Here is a 23,852-nt window from a genome sequence, read left to right as displayed (position 1 = left end):
AAATGCTAAATTTTATGAGCCTGTGGCTCCCTGGACAGGAGCCCTGATTATGTCAATAGTATACCAGGTATATTAATAGTATGCCAGTGTAGTTTGTGTTAACTTAGTTTTGAATTGTTTAGTACACAATATGGTATTTATTTCATATGTACCTGCTGGTTAAATATTGCAGTATGCAAATAAATATGGCAGTTCATAGCTGTGGAGTTTTTTGGCTGTGGTTTTCTGTTACCCACCATAAATTAGATAACAGTGATTTTCCTGGCATTGTGGCGTTTTTCTTGGAGCTGTTTTCATGAGAACTTTCGTGCGAAAGAGGAAAAACAACATTCTGGTCCACGAACTCATGTACACTTGTTTTAAACCTGCAGGTATGCCCATGTGTCTCAGGTCAGAGGTCATGAGGAGGCCCGTGATTGGCTGTGTTCCCCCCCAGCTGTTGGGCTCTCAGATTCGACCCCCTACACCCCTGCCTCTGCGCTCAGCTCGCCCTCCGGCGCACGTTTCAACTTTAGCATACTTGGTAAACACAAGCAAACTTGCGTAACTGGTGTCTTATCTGCTACTTCTGTGGTTTATTATAGGGATGCACTATATATTGGTTATCGGCCATATTAGGGGTTTTTTATCAGTTGTAATTGGTATTGGTTTTAATTGTTAGATTGTTAGATATTTAGAAATAAGATATTTTTATATTATATTATTTTAGTATTATTATTACCTAATACCAGCAGCTGAGTATCATAACCATAAGAAAAAGTTACTAGTAAAAAAAAGAGTAAGTTTATGTTAGAATCCTCACTTTTAATTGATTTCTAATTTAATTTATTGGCTTGCATATGCTTTAACAACTGAAATCACTTCTAGTCTCCCCCTTACTGTGAACTTTGAATGCACATTCGTGTCATTAGGTTTCATCGTACTGCTTTTTTAACCTTGATCCCTGTGTTGACACTCCAGGCAGTCCCACCACAGCTTCGCAGATGGCAGCTTTGCGCGGGACCAATGGTCAGGGAAATCACGACGGCCCGTATGACCCCTACATTGACCCACGTCTGAGGAATTCCTCAATGAGTCTGGAAGAAAAGACCCGCACTATGAGCAGCTCCGGATCGTTCCGCGAGGGCCTGGAAGAAGGTGAGACTTCGGAATGATACTTATATTGAACAGACTTTGGTTGTAGTGGAGTTTGACCTTTTTGTTGTGTATAGCAAGATTACTGTCTGCCATCAAAATTTATTATTACAACTCAATCCATAACGTCATGTTTTTGGAAAAGAGCAAATAGACCTGCATTGTTCTGTTACCTAATATAACTAAATGATAGGTTGTCATTAATGTTAGTGCTTTTGACAAAGTCAGGCTGTAACGTGTGTACTTACTTGCGCCAAAGCATAAACAAACAAAGAGCGGCTTTGTTGGCCTGGCAGCCTTCACCCCATAGTTAATGTTGATTTGATGATTAACTCGCCTGCCTTGGCTCAACACTACTTGTCCCAAGGCTCTCTTTTGCTTTCTGTATTTATGATTCATGTCTTTCTAAGGTGGTGACGGTGTTGATTTCAATGTGCCAATGAGCAGTGGTGTTTAGGCTTGTAAAAAGAACACAGTTGCTGTTCACAATGATGCATAACTCAATACAATGCCCAGTTTTGCCCAGTCTGTTTTTTATTGGCTTAAAATTTTAAAACTTGGCTCAGAGAGTTATTTACCATTAAATAAATGTGTATTTACTGAAATTAATGTGCACTGCAGACCTCTAAAAGCGCTGTTGTGGTACCATGGTATTATGGGATTTTATATATATATATATATATATATATATATATATATATATATATATATATATATATATATATATATATATATATATATATATATATATATATATATATATATACACCGATCAGGCATAACATTATGACACTGATTATCTCTTCATCACGGCACCTGTTAGTGGGTGGGATATATTAGGCGGCAAGTGAACATTTTGTCCTCAAAGTTGATGTGTTAGAAGCAGGAAAAATGGGCAAGCATAAGGATTTGAGCGAGTTTGACAAGGGTCAAATTGTGATGGCTAGACGGCTCAGAGCATCTCCAAAACTGCAGCTCTTCTGGGATGTTCCTGGTCTGCAGTGGTCAGTATTTATCAAAAGTGGTCCAAGGAAGGAACAGTGGTGAACCATCAACAGGGTCATGGGCGGCCAGGGCTCATTGATGCACGTGGGGAGCAAAGGTTGGTCAGGGCTGTTTTGGCAGCAAAAGGGGGACCAACACAATATTAGGTCTTAATGTCATGCCTGATCGGTGTATATATACCATGTAAATCTCATATACAAATGAAATTTACGTGGTACTCCGAAAAATGGTATTTCAAAAAATATCATTGTAGCCAATTCAGTTATCAAAATTAAATTAATAGAAATATTCTCATATATACTTGATAAAAAGTCATGTAAATTTATTATTTATTATTGAATAAAATAATTATAATCTGTGTTCACAAATGGATATGGACATGGTCAACAACAATACTCAGGTATTCCCACGGCTCTCTGTCTCATCCTGCTTGCCACAATAGAGTCAGCAAGTCTTTCTAAGGTAAAATAATATAATGGCTTCAGTGATTTAAAAAACTTGAAAAAGTCTGATGTTCACACAGTTCAGTGAGGCTTTTTGTGTTAAGACGTCCTCTTTAGCCGCTTCTCTGGAGCGTGAAGAAATCATTTGTTCCTTAAGATTAGTCATAAACACTGATCCTTTTTGCAACCTCAAAGGAGTTTAGTTTAAGTACCTCTTGACATAGTTATTTTTTCATTTTGAAAATACAATGAGAGGAACACACAAACTCATAATTCTTTGTGAATATGCCGTAAAGGGGATTTATAACCTTGTATCGCAAAGGCACGTTGAATACCCTTTCATCCACAAATGATTTCACTGTACATTTGTTTTTTCAAGCCTATTTGTTCTTTCTAGTTTTTTTTGTTTGGCAACACGTTAAGAAAAACATTTATGTACAGTATACCTTATCAGAAATATACGGCTATAAAGGTATAGTTTGCTAAAGTGATAAGCACTTCATGGTGTTTCAGCATGTGTAAGCTTATCCTGCTACTTTTTCATGCTAGATTTGCAATGACTCACATGCCTCTGTAGAAGTTATTTTGACTGTAGTTTCTTCTCTCCACAGTTCATGGCTCATCTTTGTCTCTGGTCTCTAGCACATCGTCAGTTTACTCTACGGTGAGTCAAAAGATTTTGAATTGATGCTAAATGCTAAAGTTTAATGGTTATTTCACGCCATGGCTGCCTTGCGATACTTTTGTTAGCTTTTGTTAGTTAAGCTTTGTAAGTTAGCTATCAAAACTTGAAGAAGTATGTACATTTTTCACTGTTGTATCAAGTATAGTTTATGGTCATAAATGTAAAAATTACAAGACAAGTAATAAGAAATAATAATAAAAAAAGAGATAGTTCACCCAAAAATGACAATTCTGTCATAATTTACTCGCCCATTTTTCCAAACTTTTTTTTCTTCTGCTGAACTAAAAAAGATATTTTGAAGAATGATGGTAACCATACAGTTGATGGGCCCAGGCCCCATTGACTTCCATAGTAGGGGAAAGAAATACTATGGAAGTCAATGGTAACCTGTCTGGTTACCAACATTCTTTAAAATATCTTCTTTTGTGTTCAACAGAAGAAAGAAACTCAACATAAGAGTGAGTAAATGATGAAACCATTTTCATTTTTGGGTGAACTATCCCTTTAAGTATCTTCTCTTTACATGGATGCTCAAACACTTTTTCAAACTATTAATCTTTGTTTTCTTCCTTTTCCATCTCTAGCCTGAAGAAAAGGCTCAGACAGAGGTGAGAACAGCATCCCTGCATTTCTTATAATGTAAATTATTGAGTGTGTGAGGCGCATGGGAGCCTGTAGACTGCCCAAAACACTGTTTTTCTCAGCTGGTTTGTAATTTTAAACACACTTTGATGTAACTCTTTTTAACCCCTTTGAAAATGTCTGTGTTTGTCATGATGGTCTTCATGGTAACTGTCCTTGATATCTACTCTTTAATCTCTGTGTTTTATGTCTGCAACCAAAGTTTCTCTTTCATGCTGATCAAGGACCAGTCTCTCCTTAGCACATTATTATATGAGAAACCACAAACTGGTTCCACATTAGCTTCAGAGATCAGCTTCTAGCAGCATGACTTGTGTTTGAATAACTGACTTTAATGTGTGTTTAGATCCGTAAGCTTCGGAGAGAACTGGACTCATCACAGGAGAAGGTCTCGGCTCTCACAACACAGCTCAGTGGAAACGTGAGTAGACTAGACAGTCGTTTTAGCATGATAACCCACAATACACCTTCAGTACTCACAGAAACACTTATTTCTTTCAACCAGTTTTCATTCATATTCAATGTGTTCGATTTTGAGCATCAAGCATCATATATGTGTAAAAACATGTAAGCAAGTAGAATGTGAGATAAAGTATAAAAAACAAAAAAAGCAGATTTTTTTTTATTTGGTTAAAAAGTCACATTGTGAGATGTAATGGTCAGCAGCGGAGAAAGTGTATGAACAGTGCGAGGAGGGACAAACCACAAAACGGCAACAGGGTGTCAGGCGCCCAAGGCCCATCGATGCACGAGGGCAACAAAATCTATCCCATCAAGTTTGAGTCGACAGAAGGTCTACTGAAACAAAATGAACAACATTTTAATGATGGTTATGGGAGGAACTTCTTCTTATGGAGCTGCTTAGCCCAGACCAATCAGAGTGCCTATGATGACCCCTGTCCACTGTCGAAAAGCGCCTACAATGGGCACACGAGCATCAGAACTGGACCTTGGAGCAATGGAAGAAGGTTGCCTGGTCCGATGAGTCCCAATTTCTTTTACATAACATGGACAGCCGTGTACGTGTCCCCCGTTTACCTGGGAAAGTGATGGCAACAGGATGTACTATGGGATGACGACAAGCCGGTGGAGGGAGTGTGATGCTCTGGACAATGTTCTGATGGGGAACCCTGGGTCCGGCCATTCACTTGGATGTGAATTTGACACGTGCCACCTACCTAAACATTGTTGCAGACCCAGGTACACCCTGTCATGACAATGGTGTCCCTGGTGGAAGTGTCCTCTTTCAGCAGGATAATGCACCCTCCACACGGCACACATTGTTCTGGAATGGTTTGAGGAACATGGTGAAGAGTTCAAGGTGTTGCCCTGGATTCCAAATTCCCTAGATCACAATCTAATTGAGCATCTGTGGGATGTGCTGGACCAACAAGTTCCACACCGACTCTGCCTCGCAACCTACAGAACTTAAAAGATCTGTTGCTAGTGTCTTGGTGCCAGATACCACAGGACACCTTCAGGGGACATGATGGGTCCATGCCTTAGTGGGTTTGCGCTGTTTCGGCAGCATGCGGAGGACAACATATTAGTTTTGGCTCATCTGTGTGTATATATGCTCAGTGGCAATTTTTAAATGGTTTTAGAAATCATGGTGTTATCAAAGATGTGGATAGTTACAGAACTGGTTCATGTTGGATTTTGTGCCGTAGTGTAGTCTTGACATTTGTACACCTTTAACAGCTGGTAAAGGTGTGATTTAATCTTTGTTTCTAGTGTTTTGCAATGTATTGAGTAAGATTGTGTGTATGTGTGTCATGCACCTTTAAGTGGAATTAATTGCCCAATAACAACAAATATGACAGCCCGCATTTGGCCTACACAAGCTAATGAATCGTCACATCCTAAAACCCCTATCCATCCGTCAGCTCTCATACAGGCTTCGCAAACAAAACTGGAGGCTTTTGCACTTCTAGGTGTTTATTAAAGTTTTACACACAAATGCACCGACTGCTACTCTGCTTGGACGATAAAAATCCCTTTGAGGAAGATTTGTTGAAGGTTATCTGATGTTTGAAACAGCACATGCCCAAACACAAACCTGCGACTCCCTCCGATGGAAGTCATCCAGATCTCCATTCCCTTGATTATCGGCTCATGTTGCATGTTGATATGCTTGTTGTGTTGTGTACGAGCGTGGTGGCTCATTTTTGGCGGCTACAATTGAACAGAAATCTAAGGTACACGTCGTCCTCGGTGTCTCAGTTCACACGCAGTTCATCGCCCCAGAGATGTTCACTGGCAAAGCTAGCCCCACTCGAGCAGTTATTTGGCAGCCTCTGAATCAATACCCATCTTTGAGGAGGGTCTGTGAGAGGACTAAACCAAAGCCCCTCAGACACCGCAAGAGTCACGGTAGCGGGAGTAAATGGAGGAAGCGAGAATTCAGTGAGGTGGGCTAAAGATCGTGGTTTGACTGCTCTGTTTGTCTCTTTTTGATGCTTTTTTATAGAATTAATGAGCTGTTTGTTTTGTTTGTTTATTTTAAAGATTTTGATTGATGATTTGGGCTCTTGAGATTCTTCTTTTTTTGTTGTGTAACCGATCCGGTTGTGTGACTCATATTGATGAATTATCATGCTGTTGTGTATGTGCTTTAGTGAACATTACTTTTTTGGTTTTCCATATACATAACACATAAGTTTAATTAAATAGCAGTTGTGGATGTGTTTTGTATATGTTTTTAATATCACACTCTATCTCACTAGTAGTATTATATTAAATCGTATTATATTATTAAAAATAAAATAATAATTAGTTGTAGCAGTAGTAGTATTTCATATTTTGTAAACACACACACATTTTATCCATAACATCACATCACATCCATATATACGTGTGTCTGTCTGTGTCTGTGTGTGTGTGTGTCTACAAAATATTAAATACTACTACTAATAATAATTATTATTATTTTGAATAATATAATATGATTTAATATAATATAATACTACTAGTGAGATAGAGATAATACAATTACATCAATTAAATATATATATAATTTTTTGTTTTTTTTTCATAATACCCTTACCTACTATATTATATAAAAATAATTGTAATATATTTTCTAAAATTGTTTGTTATATGTATTATTTATTAGTAGTAGTTATTTTGTAATGGTATTATTTGTATTTGAAAATATATCATGTTTTAAAGGATATTTCTTTTTTTTTTGGTGCTTTTTTTTTTGCTTTATTCCTGGTTTGTTTACGTTAGGTGTGAGTCTTTAAATTGGCACCGGAGATGAATGGAGCTTTTACCCGTTTCTTCTGCTTAACAACTCAAGTTCTTGCCACAGCTTGTCTTTATCACAGAGCCCAGTCTCACAGACATATTTGGCACTTTTAGATGCATTACTGACAGGCTGCAACCCACATTTTTCTAGAAATGTGATCGTACTATAGTTGACTGCTCAACATCTGGTTTAACTCTACTACTGCTTTGAGTCTCTGTCCATTTATGGCATTTTGCTTATTAAAATAAAACTGATTTACTTTTTAAATGTAATTGTGTGTGTCCCCAGGCTCACCTTGTGGCGGCTTTTGAGCAGAGTTTAGGAAACATGACCATCCGGCTGCAGAGTCTGACGACGACAGCAGAACAGAAGGTGTGTGAGAAAGAACAGTTTTTTTGTGGGGAGGTGAATATCCGATGTCCTCATGAAGATACTCTAACCTAAAAAATGTACCATGTGAGAATGTCCCAATGAGGAAAACAGCATCATAAAGAGTCTAAATAGCATTTTATATGGTGTATTTTATCATTTAATATTGTTTAATCTCCAGGACACAGAGCTGAATGACTTGAGGAAGACCATTGAGCTCCTTCAGAAGCAGAACTCGGCGACTCAAGCCACCATCAATGGAGTCATTAACACATCAGACCCAATATTAACAAACCGCAAGGGTGAGCTCTCAATGTCTTTAGTACAATAAAATAAACAATATCGCATTTATTGCCTATGCTTCATTTTTATTGTTCTTTTTCTCCCTCAGTTTCTCTAGACTCTGTCAGCGGGTCGCCTCAGTCCCAGCGGGAGTTGCGGATCCACAGGCAGCCTTCCTCGGACAGCGTCTCCAGCATGACCAGCGCCACCAGCCACTCCAGCATCGGCAGCAACCTGGAGCTTGACGCTAAGAACAAGAAGAAGAAGAAGAACTGGGTAAGTGTTCCAACCTGTCCATCCAATGCGTACAGTTCTTCTAAAATATCTTCTTTTCTCCTAATAGATGCTTCTCTCCGTGGCTAAACAGGCTGTTTGGAGTTAGATCAATGCTAGATCGGATTATTTAACCATTTTTAAAAGTTTCATTTGTTGATGTTTCATCATCAGTCTTTATGCGGTGGAGGAAAGATGAAAACTTATTGAAAGAAAAAGTGGCCAAGGACGATGTAGTTCAAAAATAGTTTTCATATCACAACTATCATTTGATATCATTGGAATCACTTTCAGAATAATTTTTTTTCCAGCTGATGAACGATAAAATTATTGACAGCCAATCAGAATCCTTCCTGCTTCAAAGAGCTCGAGCATTTATAGGGGCAAACGACAAAACTCCAGAATGTGCTTAAAAACAGAATGTCATTGTGAGTTGGTGTGGACGCTGATATAGTTAACTTTGCAGTAGTACTGTCAAATCGATTAATCGCGATTAATCACATCCAAAATAAACGTTTGTCTTTACATAATACTGTATATGTATATGTGTGTGTACTGTGTATAATTATTATGTGTATATATAAACACACACACACACAACATTTTTATATTATAAATTATATAAATGTATATACAGTATTTATATACTCATAATAATTATACACAGCACACACACACATTATGTTAAAGAGCACCTATCATGGAATTTTGAAATTTACCTTTCATGTAGTGTGTAACATAGATCTAAGTGAACAAAAACATCCTGCAAATTTTTTAAATATGACAGTACACCGTATATATAGTTATTTTCTTTCAAAAGTAAGAGTCGACTCTGAGTCATTTTTAAGAATCGTTAGAAGACCGAAGCTTTTTCTCTGACTAGATGACGTCAACTTGTCAAGTTATTTGAATACGATACGCCCACTTATTGCGCTCCAAGACGCCAGTGAAAACTAGAAAACATCATGGCGACGAGACGCTGTGTTCTGAAGTGCGACTCAAAAGCAAACTTTTTTCATCTGCCCAAGGATGAGCATTTGAAGACTAAGTGGCTTGAAGACAAACCATACATCGTCGCGATTGTGTGTTTATTTAATCGTCAAATGTCTCTATTTGCATGTTTCGCGATCTCAGGAAGCTTTTATTATGGACTTCTATTATGGCACATGGTATCTTCTTCGTCTGTCTGTACCATATATGGATTACATGTGCACAGAGCGCCCTCCGGCTGCCAGTATGAATTGAAAACAACACATAAGAGACTCAATCGCTCATGATTAGGCTATATCTGCACATTTTGAGGAAGTATTGAATAAAAAATACTCCTCTGTTTAGAAATTTGACACAGACATATGAGAGTCTATCAATATGTCTCCTCATCTGCACACTTTTGAACTAAAAGCCCTGAGGGATGTTGATTTGTCGTGAGTCTTTGTGAGGAGAATAGAGGAGTTTTTTTATGAATGAGATCAGCTGAGGCTCATATTACAATCAAACGGTACAGACGCGGTTTTCATATTCATAACTCCTGACACATATTAACAAATTACTGTCACTATAAGACTTTGATGGGCGTTCCGTTTCCGAAAATATCTGCACAGACTATACCAATCACAACTGACTGGGTCATCGGACCAATCACCGCAGATTAGCGTCACGTAAAGGCGGGGTTTTGAAAAGTGAATCACTAAAGGAATCATTTGAGAATCGCTGTCAAAACAGGTAAAAATAAATGCATGTTATAAGAAAACTAAAGTCTTTTTTGTCATTGCATGCATGCAAAACTGTTGTTGGGGACTTCTAAAACAATATTCGGAACATTTTAAATGCCATGATAGGTGCTCTTTAACAAACTTTTATTTTGGATGCGATTAATCGCGATTAATCGATTTGACAGCACTGCTTTGTGGTTATTGTTCTTGGTGTGAATGGGCCATTAGAATTATGGGTTGTTGATGATATTTGATGGCTTTGTTTTTCTTGAAAGTTTAGAATAAATATCAGTCATCAGTATCATAAAATCATTTGTCCTCTTGTATTCAGGCTGTATCATCTGGGGGAGGAAAAGCACCTGATAACTATGTATGTGATTCTAACCTTGCTGTAGTGTTGATGATGTTGTGTGGTTTTAGAGATGGCACCAGTGTTTTTATCACTGGATTTATTATGTGATGTAGGTAATCTCCCCTCCTTCAGAATGTGTTGTAGACTGGATCCAAAACACATTTTCAGATTATAATAAACTCTACCAACTGTTAGAGCGATTAGTATTTTAGCTACATTTTAGTGATTAACATTTTAGCTAAGATGTTTAAATGTTTTTTTGTCCGATTTCCCCTTTGCATTCATGTCATGGTACAGGTCTATGAGGTAAGATGAGATAAATATCTCTTTAATATAACCTTTTATATTCCTTGAATGTTTTAAAGGGATAGTTCTTAGGGTTGTAACTACTAACAGACATTGTGATGAAAGTATCATAGTAACAGATTTGTTTCTTCCACAGCTGCGGAGCTCCTTTAAACAAGCGTTCGGGAAGAAGAAGTCTCCCAAATCAGCGTCCTCTCACTCGGACATTGAAGAGATGACGGACTCTTCTCTGCCATCTTCACCCAAACTTCCCTATAGTGGCTCGACAGCTTCTTCTCCTATGATACGCAACTCCCACTCCAACTCACTGTAAGATCCTCACAATAATAATAATGATAATTTATTATTATAATAATACATTTATTTTATTCATTAATTACTCTTTGTTATTATTATTATTCTTTATAATAATAATACAATCTGTTAAGAATAGTTTTACAATGAACCCAAACTAAAACCATAATTCCTTGTTCTATTTTTATTTAATCTAGGAGTGAGTGTTACATTAAAATTAAATTAATAAAATTAATAGATATTATTATTTATTACTGTTTGTTATTATTAGTAATTGCTATTATTATTATTATTATTATTATTATTATTATTATTATTATAAATGTATTTCTTTTAATTCATGATTTATTATTTAAAAATAATGAATAATATTTTATATTATTAGGAATTAAGTTATTTGTTATAAATATCAATGTATTATTATTACTTATTTTTCCATAAAAATAATCTGTTAACAATTTTGGTTTGGGTAGCATATTTCTGGAAACTTCTCATGTCTCGTTTTGGACGGAGGAAGGATTTATAATAGACAAGCTCCATTTACAATGTGATTTAGTCTAGGACTAGATGGTGTTTTTGGAAAATACCACCCATTTTATAAACTAAAAAGTTACACACCCCCAGATTTTATGTCGCTACTGAGTAACTCTCAATGTGATGGCACTGTCGGATATAACACTTTATAAACACCCTCAGAGTTTCTCTCATGGTTGATATATGTGTATGTTCATAGTCCTCAACTGTCCTCCCTGCCTGCACACGGGCCTGTCTGGGGCTGTAGCAGCAAGAGGTCTGCCTCACTGGCACGGTAAAAGAGAATGGCACAAATCATTCCAATATTTCTCAATCTCTGATAATCAGTTCCAAGAACAGATGTTCAACCAATGACTCCTAGATTAGCCTTTCAGGATTTATTGATCTTGAGCAATGACCAATTTTAAAACACTGTGTGCCCTGATTCATAAATAATGAAGTATTGCTGCTATTTCTACGTTCACTACTCCCACGGTTCATTAATGGAAAATTCACTTTCACAGTTAATCATTTTCTGATGGTTTGTGATTTTTCCAAAACGCAAAACAATAAACTAATCGTAAATTATTGTGGTGTTTTGTTTTGTATTTTGTTTTGTTTATATATTTCTTGGTCTTTCTTGTTCTTGTTGTGTTTTGTTTTATTTTTTAATTTCTTTGTATGTTATTTTATATTTTGCGCGTGTTGTTTTTTATTTATTTTTTGTTTTGCTTTGATGTGATTTTTTTGTTTTGTTTTTCTGTTTCACTGTTGCATTTCAAAGTAGTTTTATAGTCTTGTGTATTGTCTTTTTTGTGTTTGATTTTACTTATGTGTTTTTCACAGGATTTCTGAATGTATGGACAGCGATGCTGAAACAGTCATGCAGTTGCGGAGTGAACTGCGCGATAAAGAAATGAAACTTACAGACATTCGATTGGAGGCTTTAAGCTCTGCCCACCAACTGGACCAGCTACGAGAATCCATGAACCGCATGCAAGTGAGCATCTGCTTAAACTTATTTGTTAAATGCGCTTATTCTTGCTTCTACATTCAGTATGTTTTGATGCAATGTTACTTAATTTTGTAGAGGTTTCAAAAACATAATTTTATTCTAATAGATTGAGATCGAAAGGCTGAAAGTGGAAAATGACAGATTAAAGATTGAGAGCCGGGGAAGCGGTAGCAGAGCTCCTTCTAAGATGTCCATCTCCCCTTCATCTGTGGGCCTTTCCTCTCAACTCAGCCTCACAGAATCCACCAGCTTAGGTATATGAGACTTTTCAAAGTCAAGAAATATGGTATTTTTCGAAGAAACCTAGCGTTATAAACTATTGAAATTCTCTGTTGGCTTTTAGATATGTTGCTAGAAGACAGTGGAGATGGAAGTTCCTGGAAAGAGGGACAACATGTGAAGGTTGTGGTCAGTCTGGAGAATGATCCAGAGTGGAAAGAGGTACAAGTCAAAACATTTCAGCAAAAATAACCCAGTGATCCCATCAGTGTCACTTCAAGCAGTTCTTTGTGTTGCTTTTGGCAGGAGTGTAGACCTTCTCAGTTCTTGCTGGGCTGCATTGGTGTCAGTGGAAAAACCAAATGGGACGTACTAGATGGGGTAGTCAGGCGCCTTTTTAAGGTACAAAAACTCCTTAGCTTAGAGTTTAGTGACATTTGAGCTGAAAAACGTCTTCACAACACAGTCACACGTCACGTTTCTGTCACTCCAACAGGAATATATCATCTACGTAGATCCTGTCACACAGTTGGGTTTGAACACTGACAGTGTGATGGAGTACAGCATTGGAGACATCCATCGCGCCAGTGATGTAGATACACCAGAACTCCTACCCTGCGGTTATCTTGTGGGAGAAAGTGATACCATCTCTGTCAAGTTGAAAGGTACGATTATAAGAAAACATGACACATTGACAAAAGAGGTCTCTGGCCATTTTCTCATGATCCAAACCCTCTCTCTCCCTCTACAGACTTGTTTGACAACAGTCAGGACAGTTTGGCGTTCGAGACACTCATTCCAAAGCCGGTTCTACAGCGATACATCTCTCAGCTTGAGGAGCACAGGCGAATTATCTTTTCAGGGCCCTCTGGAACAGGGAAGAGCTTTCTGGCCAGCAGACTGGCCGAGTGTATGGTCCGAAAAGAGGGAAAACAGCTGGATCATCAAGCAATCGCCACCTTCAATGTTGATAACAAAACTACTAAGGTCAGCGAAGCTACTTGAATAAATAATGGAATATGGTTTATATGCTACTCAATTTATATTGTCAACCGTAGGAGATTGTGGGAAGCTGATTTAAGTCATTTCATTTTTTGGAAACACTACAAAAAACAGGGTTTTGCTTTCAGCATGTGGTAAATTTGAAGATTCCTGTAATAAGGCACAATGTGTATTATACAGGAGCTGAAGCAGTACTTGTCAAACCTGGCAGACCAGTGTAAAAACGGTGAACCAGCTGTGGATATGCCTGTGGTACTCATACTGGATAACCTTCACCATGTCAGTTCACTGGCCGAGATTTTCAACGGCCTGCTCAACTTCAAGAACCACGAGTGGTGAGCAACACACACAACAGTCAATATCAATGAATGATTCTAACTGTGAAAATGCAGATATTTTCATGTTTCACAATATATTTCATTTATATTGAATTGTACTTTTCTCACAGTCCTTACATCATTGGAACCATGAATCAAACCCCATCACAAACTCCAAATCTGCATCTTCATCATAATTTCAGGTATAATTCCATTCAGATTACAGTGTGATGCTGTATTGTATTAGCATTATTATGTTATTATGCACTTACTATATATTAAGTGTTCTATTGGGTTGAGGTCAGGCCAATCAAGTTCCTCCACACGAAACTTGCTCATCCATGGACCTTGCTTTGTGCACTGGTGCTCAGTCATGTTGGAACAGGAAGGGGCCATCCCCAACTGTTCCCACAAAGTTGGGAGCTTGAAATTGTTCTAAATATCTTGGTATGCTGAAGCATTAAGAGTTCCTTTCATTGTAACTAAGGGGCCGGCCAAGCCCAACCCCTGAAAAACAACCCCCACACCATAATCCCCCCTCCACCAAACTTTACACTTTGCACAATGCAGTCATGCGAGTACCGTTCTCCTGGCAACTGCCAAACCCAGGCTCAGATTACCAGACAGAGAAGCGTGATTTGTCACTCCAGAGAACACGTCTCCACTGCTCTAGAGTCCAGTGCCGGCGTGGTTTACACCACTCCATTTTTGGCAGAAAGTTGGCGACTTCTGCGCACTGTGCGCCTCAGCATGGGCTGACCCCACTCTGCTATTTTACGTGGCCTACCACTTCGTGGCTGAGTTGCTGTTGTTCCCAATTGCTTCCACTTTGTTATAATACCACTTAAAGTTCGCCGTGGAATATTTAGTAGTGAGGAAATTTCTCGAATGGATTTATTGCACAGGTAGCAACCTATCACGGTACCACGCTTGAATTCACTGAGCTCCTGAGAGCGACCCATTCTCTCAAAGACATTGTCTGCATGCCTAGGTGCTTGATTTTATACATCTTTGGCCATGGAAGTGATTGGAACACCCAAATTCAATTATTTGGAGGGGTGTCCCAATACTTTTGGCAATATTATTTTTATATATATATATATATATATATATATATATATATATATATATATATATATATATATATATATATATATATATATATATACACACACATAATCAAAATAACCTTTTTCATCTTCACACACATAAAAAATAATTAAACTTTTTTCATTATAAAGCATATACAACTGGAGTTAGCTTGTTACTATATCCCAAGTCTCCACAAGAGGGCCCACATTTCTCAAAGCTTATTTAGCTTGATCTTATTATGCTTGGATAAAGGTGGAACTGGTCTTATACTCTTTCTCTTATTTCAGATGGGTTTTATGTGCCAATCATACTGAACCAGTGAAAGGTTTTCTGGGTCGATTCCTGCGGCGGAGGCTTCTAGAAACCGAGATTAGCAGTCGTGTGAGGAACGGCGAGCTAGTTAAAATTATAGAGTGGATCCCATGTGTTTGGCATCATCTCAACCGCTTTCTGGAAACACATAGTTCTTCTGATGTCACAATAGGTGAGTGAGGCCACAGCCAGTCGCAATCACCCAGATGCCAACCTGAGAATTTCTCAAATCCTTCTATGGTTTATATAATTTAAGAATGAAATAAATAAATATATAAATCAAATCACCGCAGGACCTCGGCTCTTCCTGTCCTGTCCAATGGATGTAGAAGGCTCAAGAGTGTGGTTCACTGATCTGTGGAACTACTCCATCATCCCTTACATGCTGGAGGCTGTGAGAGAAGGGCTACAGGTAAGGGAATCTTCCATGATATGTAGTATCTGTTGCAGTACTAGGAGCTAAAGCAAGCAAACGAGCACATGCCCATGTGATCTCCAGATGTATGGACGAAAGGCAGCATGGGAGGACCCTGCGAAGTGGGTGATGGAGAGCTTCCCTTGGGTGGCAAGTCCACAGCAACATGAATGGCATTCCCTTCTAAGACTTCGGCCAGAGGACGTAGGGTTCGACGGGTACAATATATCTCAGGAGGTCAGCCCAGGCAAGCAGCCTGCTCAGGGAAAATCAGAAGAAGACCCACTGGTGAGTTTTAATCTGTATTCATTCATATTAACCCAAATATCTCGGATGTATGTGGCTGTGTGTATTGATATTTTGTAATAAACAGTTCCTATCACCACAGATGAATATGTTAATGAGGCTGAAGGAGACGGCCCACTGCACAGGAACGGAGAGCTACGATAGTGATTCCACCAGCAACAGTCACCAAGATGACATGCTGGACTCTTCACTAGAATCTACACTGTGAAAACACTTTAAAATGTTAAATTACGAAATGGAGACTTTGTAATATCACATCCGGCTTTTCTATGAAACTACAGGGTGCTGGTAACCTGCAAAACAGGGTGCTGGAAACCCTGAAAATCCCCATTGCACAGTAAGACACTAATCAGCAACTGAAATGTAAGAAAAAAACATGCTCAAGAGCTTCAGAGAGCGTCATTTCCCCAAACGGACTGTAGATGGCGGTATAAGTCTGTTCAATAAGGAGAACAACCTAGTTCAAATTCAACACTGTTGCCAAGTCATGTTTATTTTCATATAATACTTTCTAATGGGATCTCATGTTGCCTGACTTAAATGCACTAGTGAACTTCTTTGGTGCTGAACTTGATAACAATGCCTTACAACTTTTGTGTAATAAGTTGAAATGGGCTAGCTTATGTCTTGATTTCTAACTTTCTACAAATACAAATAATGCAAGGACATTATTGCCTTCAAATGGTGCACTATATCTGTGAGACCTAACAGAGAAATATAGTGTAATGTGAGCTATATTGTGGTTGCTTTTTGGCAACAAAAGAGTGTTTTGGTAACTTGTTCTTATCATAAAGAGATGTTTGGAAAAGTATTGAAAATATCAAAGTGAATACTGTAAATTATGTGCCAGGAGAATATTTTGTGCCTCTTAATGTAGTACAATAATCTCTATGCAATATTGTTATATTCAAAGAATATTTAACTTCCTCATGGCAGAATCTCTTTAGTCAACTACTGAACTTGGTTCTGATGACAAAAAGTTCTATCAAACAATCTAAATAAACAAAACATCCATCACAGACATCCATCAAGAGACGGTGGTATTATACAAAGAAACCCTGTTAATGTTAGGAAGACTTACAATGAAGCCAAAACAGACCTCACTTTTATAAATTATTCCCAGCCTCTTTCCAAATAATTGAGGAAAACTGAATAAAATGCGAGTCCTTTTTGTTCAGTCTAAGAGTATGTTTTTCTAAAATACTTTAGAAACTTCTATTGTGTGCATCATTGAGGTCTGTGCGCACTGAAGATCTTGGGGGGGTAGTTATACTTACATTTGAAAAGGTCTGGCACATGGGTCTGTGTGATGTGCTTTAGTCTGAATCGAGGGCTAGCGTGTCTAGTGGCCCCCTCAGCAGTATTAATGTGGCAAACATTAGCATGAGGTCCAAATGGATTACTGGGAAATGCTTTATTTAAAAGATTGCATTTTGTTCACTTAGAAAATGTAGGGTTTTTTGCCCCCTCAAAATGTAATTTTCTGGAAAAAAAAACTTTTTAATAGACCTTATACAGTATTTCTTTCCTTTTGGTGTTTTTCGGTGTTCTATCCCGCCAAATAATCTTGCTATGCTTCAAGTACTGCCAAGATTTTTTTCCCCCACTTTAAACACATCTACATGTGAAAACATTTGTGTGAATATAGCCATTTGAAAGTTTAAATGAAAATAATAAGAGGCAAATAGTGTCTAATTTTACATAAATGGCAGGTCTTTAAAAAAAAATAAGACTTGAGTTTGATTTTATTTGTGTATATTTTCAGTTGTACTATATTATTGTAAATATTTCCCTTGTATTTTGTTTGTTGGTGTAGTCTTTAAGAGAAATGGTTTTAAAATTGTTCATTTAATTATCTTTTTCAGTCTAGTGATCGCATGTGATCCTTTTTGGAATAAATGTGATCATTTTCCTGTTCAAATATCAGTTTCTGTCAGTTATTCAGTGGCAAGCTTTCAACAGTCGCTGTCTCAACAGAAGTTGAGAAAGGAGTAAACAAGTTGTCAAATTGATTCATTTATTTTATTGGAAGTCCATGTACTGGGAAATGTGATCCATTTTGTCTTATCACTTCTTTTTAATTTAAGGAGTTTGTTGAAACAGACTGCCTCCAGACACTTACAAATATTGTTTGTAAATTAAGAAAAAAATTATCTTTTCAATTTATGCAAAAATCTCATTATTAGGCCTATATGTATGGCCATGTAAATAACATAAAATGTTAATTTCAAGGCAGACAAACACAGAAAGGAAATGAAATTTTGGTATTTTGCTTTGGATTTTTAATTTGTAAAAATATTTTTTTCCCCCACATGTATGCCTATATACATTTTTACAAAAACAGTATACAAAATAATATAAGATTTTTAAGTTAGAAATGTGCCATCTACGTATTTAAGATTATAGACAAGTATCCCAAATCATTAAGAAAGATTATAACAATCTTAGCATAAAAATTCCATACAAAATATTCATACAAAACACTATACAAGCTGCCAAAAACGCAGCGGTTACAACATTCTCTCTTCAACTGAAAGCTTTCCAATGAAGTTCACACAGCCACCGTGTCAAACAAGACAACATTTCTGACAGTTTTTCTCCGGTTTTGTGCATAAACATAACTCATTGGAAATGACATAGTCTGTTTAATGATTATGACACGGTTATTTCCTCGTCCTCTGATTCTGAGAAGTCTGAGTGCTTGCTTGAAATGGAAGGCGACTGGAAATGTAAATCTGTGTTGAGCTCGTGACAGATAGGCGCGCGCGGGCTTTCTCTCAGACCCGCGTCGTTTTCGAACTTTTTTCCAACGTCGCTCAGGTCAGGATTGGGGTTCATTTTCGTCGGTAATGTCTGTTCCCTGCAGCCTCCCGACGACAGAAGCTCTCTTTCTTTGGAATTGCGCCATTTCATTCTTCGGTTTTGGAACCAAATTTTTACCTGACAACAAAGAGTTAGCACAACATGAGCCACTATTTTACCTCAGACATCCACAAAGGTATGACACAAACATATTGGACAGCTTTGGCTTACCTGAGAGTCTTTGAGGCCAAGTTTCGACGCCAATTTCTTTCTGTCTGGTTTGCTGATGTACTTCTGTTTCTGAAACATCTTTTCCAGTGCTTTCCGCTGCACGTCGGAGAACACTGCCCGTCGAAGCATTCCTCTCCTTGGCTTCCCTCGAGCTGTGAGTGGCCAAGCGAAAGTACCGGGAATGGGCACTGCTGAGGAAGAGGCTATAAGTAAAAAGAAACCAAACTGAGCTTATTTTAAAAGTCGACCGTATCAACGCTTCCCTCAAAATAAGCAAATATTGGGCTTTTCTAAAAACAGGAAGTATTCATTGGGTGTGGAATGAACGTTGGGCTTTAATGTTTTTTTAAACCAGCCCGTTTGAGTGATACGGAACGAGGAAGCTAATTAGCACATTGCTTGGTTCCCAAAAGCATTGGTATGGTAACAAGGGCGAGCAGTCATTCAGAGCGCTCCAGTGAAAGATAGAGGTGCTAATGAAGCGTGGACGGTAATTGTGTAGTAATGAACTGACTGAAAAAGGCTTAGGACAGGCCACTAAAGCCATATATTACGGCCACAAAAGAGATTTACACTTAAAAACTAAACACAACGGCATGCCAGGGACATTTTGAGAATACTGATGGCGGGGGACTATGTTTGCCCCCAAATATTTTCATTAAATGGACACGAAAAGCCATTCATACTGCTCAAGTTGTTTTGTTGACGTATTCACACCGCGGTGAAAAGAATCAGTCTATTATCGTCGGTCTGAATGAGTGCACGATCCACAAGGCTATTTGTAGCCCTCATTCACTGGAGTGATGGACATGAAGCTTAACGCAAAATAGACCCACTTTTATTGGGTTTCTCTGAGGTATACCTAATAGATTTAGCGATGAACAACATACACACATACAGTTGTTGCAATCATTAAATTGTTTAGAGTAAATTCAGTCCATTTACAGTGCTACTACTTGAAAACACAGTAGTCTAATTAAGACTACACCCTGTTAAGCCATTTCCATGCTGCTACATGAGACCAAAACGTATGCTGGGTCATCCCGTGAAGACTCCCCACACGCTATGTGGTCTTGTGAGAATATTGAAACACTGAATGGAAGCTAATAGGGGAATTAGTCCATGACTGGTAAATGCCTATCAGCAGCATGCTCAAGTCAACGACGGGTCTGTGTGTGGCTGCCCAGAGGGAGCTGACCAATTGGTCATGGTGCTGAAAGCATTGTTGCCAATCAGTAACTAAGTACACTGGCTCGGTGGGAAAAGGCAACGATGAAGAGAAGCCAACAGTTTGCTTGTGAGAGTGGACCCGCCTTAAATTGGGACCATGACAATTCCGGCTAATTTGTGGATTAGGGGAAGCGGTGCAAAATGTCAGCAGTCACTGCGTTTGCTAAATAGGGCATCAAATTAGCGAGACTGATTCCACAATGTCCTACAAATTCCAGCATTGGATGCAGATTCTGAAAGCCCATCAGTTTGACCGAATTAAGAAGTGACACAGCGATTTTTTTTTAATGAATAGTGTAGTTGACCCACCTGGGAAATATGATGCTCTGATGAATGGGTGGAATGAGCCGTCAAAACATGGGAACGGGAATGTTTTCGCAGTCATCCCATGCACTGAAGGTGGTGGTGAAACTATGACACAAAATAAAGCGAACATCAATTAAATGAAGTGCAGTTGAATGTGACAAAAAAGTAGGCAAAATGATGACTGTCATCGCAAATTTCTAACAAAAATAGGCCTATTTAAGAAATTAGTCAATTACGTTAAGTTATAAACATAGGAGAAACCTACCGTTTCGTGTGGTTGACCCGAGAATCGCATTGACTCCAAACTTCAAGTAATTTGGATCGTTGGAAATTGATGTTTGTGGAGAGCTTGATCTTTTTGGCAAAGACGTAGACATGGCGATATGGACAGCGGAGGAGTTGTTCAGAGTTGTGGCTCCTGTGGCCGGAGGAGATGCACATGGGGACGGGATGCTCCTGTGCATGAAGGTGGCAGGTCTGCTGATCCGCAACAGGTCCTCCACCAGGAAACTCGAGTGCGCTGCGAACGCCGAATGTAAAGTGGGAGGCAAGGAAAGAGCCGCCGAGGGCCGCAGAAAGTTCGGATACATAGCAGGTGGCGCAATAACACTTGGCAACATCATTGCACCGTTTTTTTTTTTTTTTTAAAGAAAATGACAGCGAGGAATTCACGTGCTACTGCTCTCACTGCAGAGACTTGCGTAGATTAGAGTCCAAGAAAGAAGAATGAAGGAGCTCTTGTCCGTCTCTCTCACTTCCAGGGGTTTTATAGTGGACCGCTGGAGAAGCCTTTTCATGGGTGACAGCTCTAACAATGAAGTTCAGCCAAATTCTCCACGTGAGTTCCGTTTACTCTAGAGGCGGCGCGCCCTGATTGGACAGAAGAAATTCGGATTGGATTAGACACCACAAGCAAACCACAGACAACGGCCTTTTACGAGTAAAAATAAGGCTCTCAATAGTTAGTCATAGTAATCAAAGTCATGCTGTTACAAAGATTGCAAAAAAAACAAAACAAAACTTTTCTTCTTTGCCTATAAACGCAATGAAATGTTTATTTTAGGTATTCTACATCTTGAGACAAATTATAAATTAAAGGAAACTCAGGCTCTGGGGGAAAAAAACAGTAACAGAACAAAAAAAAACTTTTAACAATCAGTTTAACTGAATACTTCGAAGTAAAATAGTGCTACAACCTGTTAAGTCTTATTCAAACTTCAATTTAGTGCCTTTTTTCATATTAAAAAAGAAAATGTGATAACTCAAATAGGAATGACAAAAAAGTTAAAGTTGGTGTATGATCATAAAACAACCTTTAAAATGTAGTTTTGGGCGTAATTTAAACTTCATTGTTTGTACAATAAGTAAATAATACAAACCACGTATATTGCCATCTTTTCAGATAGATCCTGAATAACAAAACTAGACAACATTACTTTCACCCATAGTTGACTGGGCTTCATAGGTCACACACATTTTCTTCCATTGAGTTGAGAGTAAAAAAAGAGTAATTTTATTGTGAGATGAGCTGGGTCAGAGAACATGTTGCGCCACACGTGGATAAGGTTTAATGTGCTATGGTAAAGCACAACCTTTCAAGTTTTGCTGCTGAACCGCGGGGGGAAATGGCCAACGCCTACCGATAAAATATATTATAAAACGAGAAAAGGTGCGAACAAAAGGATTTCTCCTAGGAGGCTTTTATTGGGACAGACGCTCTCTTCTGTCAGATGCACCAAAAGAGGTGAATCCCGAGGCCTGTGGGCTAAGACCTGTGACTAATGGCGTTTGACCGCTTCTCTGTCAGGATTTGTCCCACTAACCATTCATTTTCTTGCAGCTACCTTCACATTTATCTCCGCGGAGTCAACTCGTGCGCTTTGATTTGGACAGGGAAAAAAGACGAGGGGAAGATATAGTCCGCGTGAGTCCGAGCGATGACACGTCGAGTAAATCTCCATGAAATTATGCGCCAGGCGTTGCTCTTTCGCACAAATGGATTGTAATACTGGGTCTTTAGAAAATATTTCAGATTTTTTTCAAACGGGATCAGCTCGACAGCCCTCTTAGCCCATCTTAAGAAGTCTTAGCAACCATCTTCGTAAAAGAAGAGAGGTCTTTGTGAGGGAGCATCGCTGTGTGTGTAGAGTGGCATAGCGCAAGCAATTTTGGGACAAATGTAATTCCCCACATTACGGCCCAGTATCCCTGGCTTTGCAAGTTTTCTATTGATGTTTTCATGTTGGCAAACATAAACCCTGAATGTATAATAGTTGTCTCTTTATTATATTAATTACTATCATTTTCAATCTATCAATCACTTGAATCACATTGACATTTTCTTAACTAAATGCTATTTTGTTGACAGCCTTTTCTGCTGCTTAAACAAGTAGCCTATTAAAATCTATCAACACGCAAATAACAGGACCATGAGTGATTAGCATGTAATTATTCCTATTTTTGACCAAATAATAGCCTGCGACCGTTAGATTTGCATCAGTTGTTTTTAGCACCGCCCTGGGCAGTCGTATTAAGACACCTCATCACCTTCAGAAAACCCAAGAGGACTTCTGCACGTTCAAAGCACTTTATTCTTTTTCTTGCACTTGAAAATCCCTCTATTGTACCTATCAAGCAGATGGTTTGCAGGAAATATAGCTTAGCCTCGGTGACCGAAACTAATTTCTGCTTGCTTTCCAAGCCATGGCACGATTGTTTTCTCTTTACCAAATAGAGGGAGTGCAGCTGGTCGGGCGCTGAATTAAACCCATTAAAGACACATTTCTAAGATATTATATCCACATAAATGTGCCTTCCCTCCTCCATGCACACATTGACGCGCGCGCTTTTGCATAATGGCTCGCTGAGATCATACATTTCTCCTTGCATTTCGTGAGCAGCTCAACAGCATCAATCGAAAATTATTTGGTTTCATTTTATTATCAGAATTCTTTATTATTGGACTATTAGTAACTTAGTGAAATGGCAATGCAATGATTACAAGACTTTTAAAAATGTCATTATTATTAACACAAAACGAATGTATAAAAAATAGGCCTATATGTTGCTGTTATACTGTTATAGACGTTCGCAGTCAAATTTAAATTGTGTTATTTTATTGGTGGAAATAAACGGAAATGTATCTAGTTTGGTATAGCCTATTAATATTATATAGGCCTATGCTAATTAAATCGAGGACAGTTAGGAACGGTAGGCTAAGTCACAACTATTTATTGTAAATGTAGTTTTTACAGAGTAATAATAGCCTGTTGCAAATTATTTTTTAATATCATTGATTATTATTTTTACACCAAATTTTAACGCTGCATTTGAGTCTGGTTTTAA

General features: G+C 38.2%; 2 protein-coding genes across 4 annotated transcripts in view; one reads left to right on the top strand and one right to left on the bottom strand.

Moving 5' to 3' along the window:
• nav2b (neuron navigator 2b) overlaps window positions 1-17,948 on the top strand; it is an 84,123-nt gene extending 66,175 nt beyond the window's left edge. For 2 of the 3 annotated variants that reach the window (XM_079810026.1, XM_079810025.1), the window contains 21 exons: window positions 372-523; window positions 961-1,137; window positions 3,194-3,246; window positions 3,852-3,875; window positions 4,256-4,330; window positions 7,448-7,531; window positions 7,710-7,830; window positions 7,920-8,086; window positions 10,590-10,762; window positions 12,107-12,260; window positions 12,382-12,529; window positions 12,619-12,716; window positions 12,801-12,896; window positions 12,991-13,159; window positions 13,246-13,481; window positions 13,677-13,831; window positions 13,945-14,016; window positions 15,193-15,389; window positions 15,511-15,629; window positions 15,717-15,920; window positions 16,021-17,948. In XM_079810026.1, the coding sequence (XP_079666152.1) occupies window positions 372-523; window positions 961-1,137; window positions 3,194-3,246; window positions 3,852-3,875; window positions 4,256-4,330; window positions 7,448-7,531; window positions 7,710-7,830; window positions 7,920-8,086; window positions 10,590-10,762; window positions 12,107-12,260; window positions 12,382-12,529; window positions 12,619-12,716; window positions 12,801-12,896; window positions 12,991-13,159; window positions 13,246-13,481; window positions 13,677-13,831; window positions 13,945-14,016; window positions 15,193-15,389; window positions 15,511-15,629; window positions 15,717-15,920; window positions 16,021-16,146 (2,800 nt within the window). In that variant the 3' untranslated portion in view covers window positions 16,147-17,948. Of the gene's footprint in view, window positions 1-371; window positions 524-960; window positions 1,138-3,193; window positions 3,247-3,851; window positions 3,876-4,255; window positions 4,331-7,447; window positions 7,532-7,709; window positions 7,831-7,919; window positions 8,087-10,589; window positions 10,763-11,480; window positions 11,556-12,106; window positions 12,261-12,381; window positions 12,530-12,618; window positions 12,717-12,800; window positions 12,897-12,990; window positions 13,160-13,245; window positions 13,482-13,676; window positions 13,832-13,944; window positions 14,017-15,192; window positions 15,390-15,510; window positions 15,630-15,716; window positions 15,921-16,020 lie in introns of all 3 variants that reach the window. The other variant, XM_079810024.1, reaches the window with a different exon arrangement.
• dbx1b (developing brain homeobox 1b) lies at window positions 17,943-21,130 on the bottom strand (the record flags this gene model as incomplete). The annotated part of the gene is made up of 4 exons (XM_079810027.1): window positions 17,943-18,878; window positions 18,972-19,174; window positions 20,511-20,612; window positions 20,773-21,130. The coding sequence occupies 4 exons, from the start codon at window positions 21,128-21,130 to the stop codon at window positions 18,591-18,593; spliced, it is 951 nt and encodes a 316-aa protein (XP_079666153.1). The 3' UTR covers window positions 17,943-18,590.
• Between the last annotated feature and the right edge of the window lie 2,722 nt (window positions 21,131-23,852).

Source organism: Gobio gobio, assembly GCF_949357685.1.
Source record: "Gobio gobio genome assembly, chromosome: 25".
In the NCBI taxonomy this organism is placed as follows: Eukaryota; Metazoa; Chordata; class Actinopteri; order Cypriniformes; family Gobionidae; genus Gobio; species Gobio gobio.
This window is presented reverse-complemented; position numbering and strand designations above follow the sequence as displayed.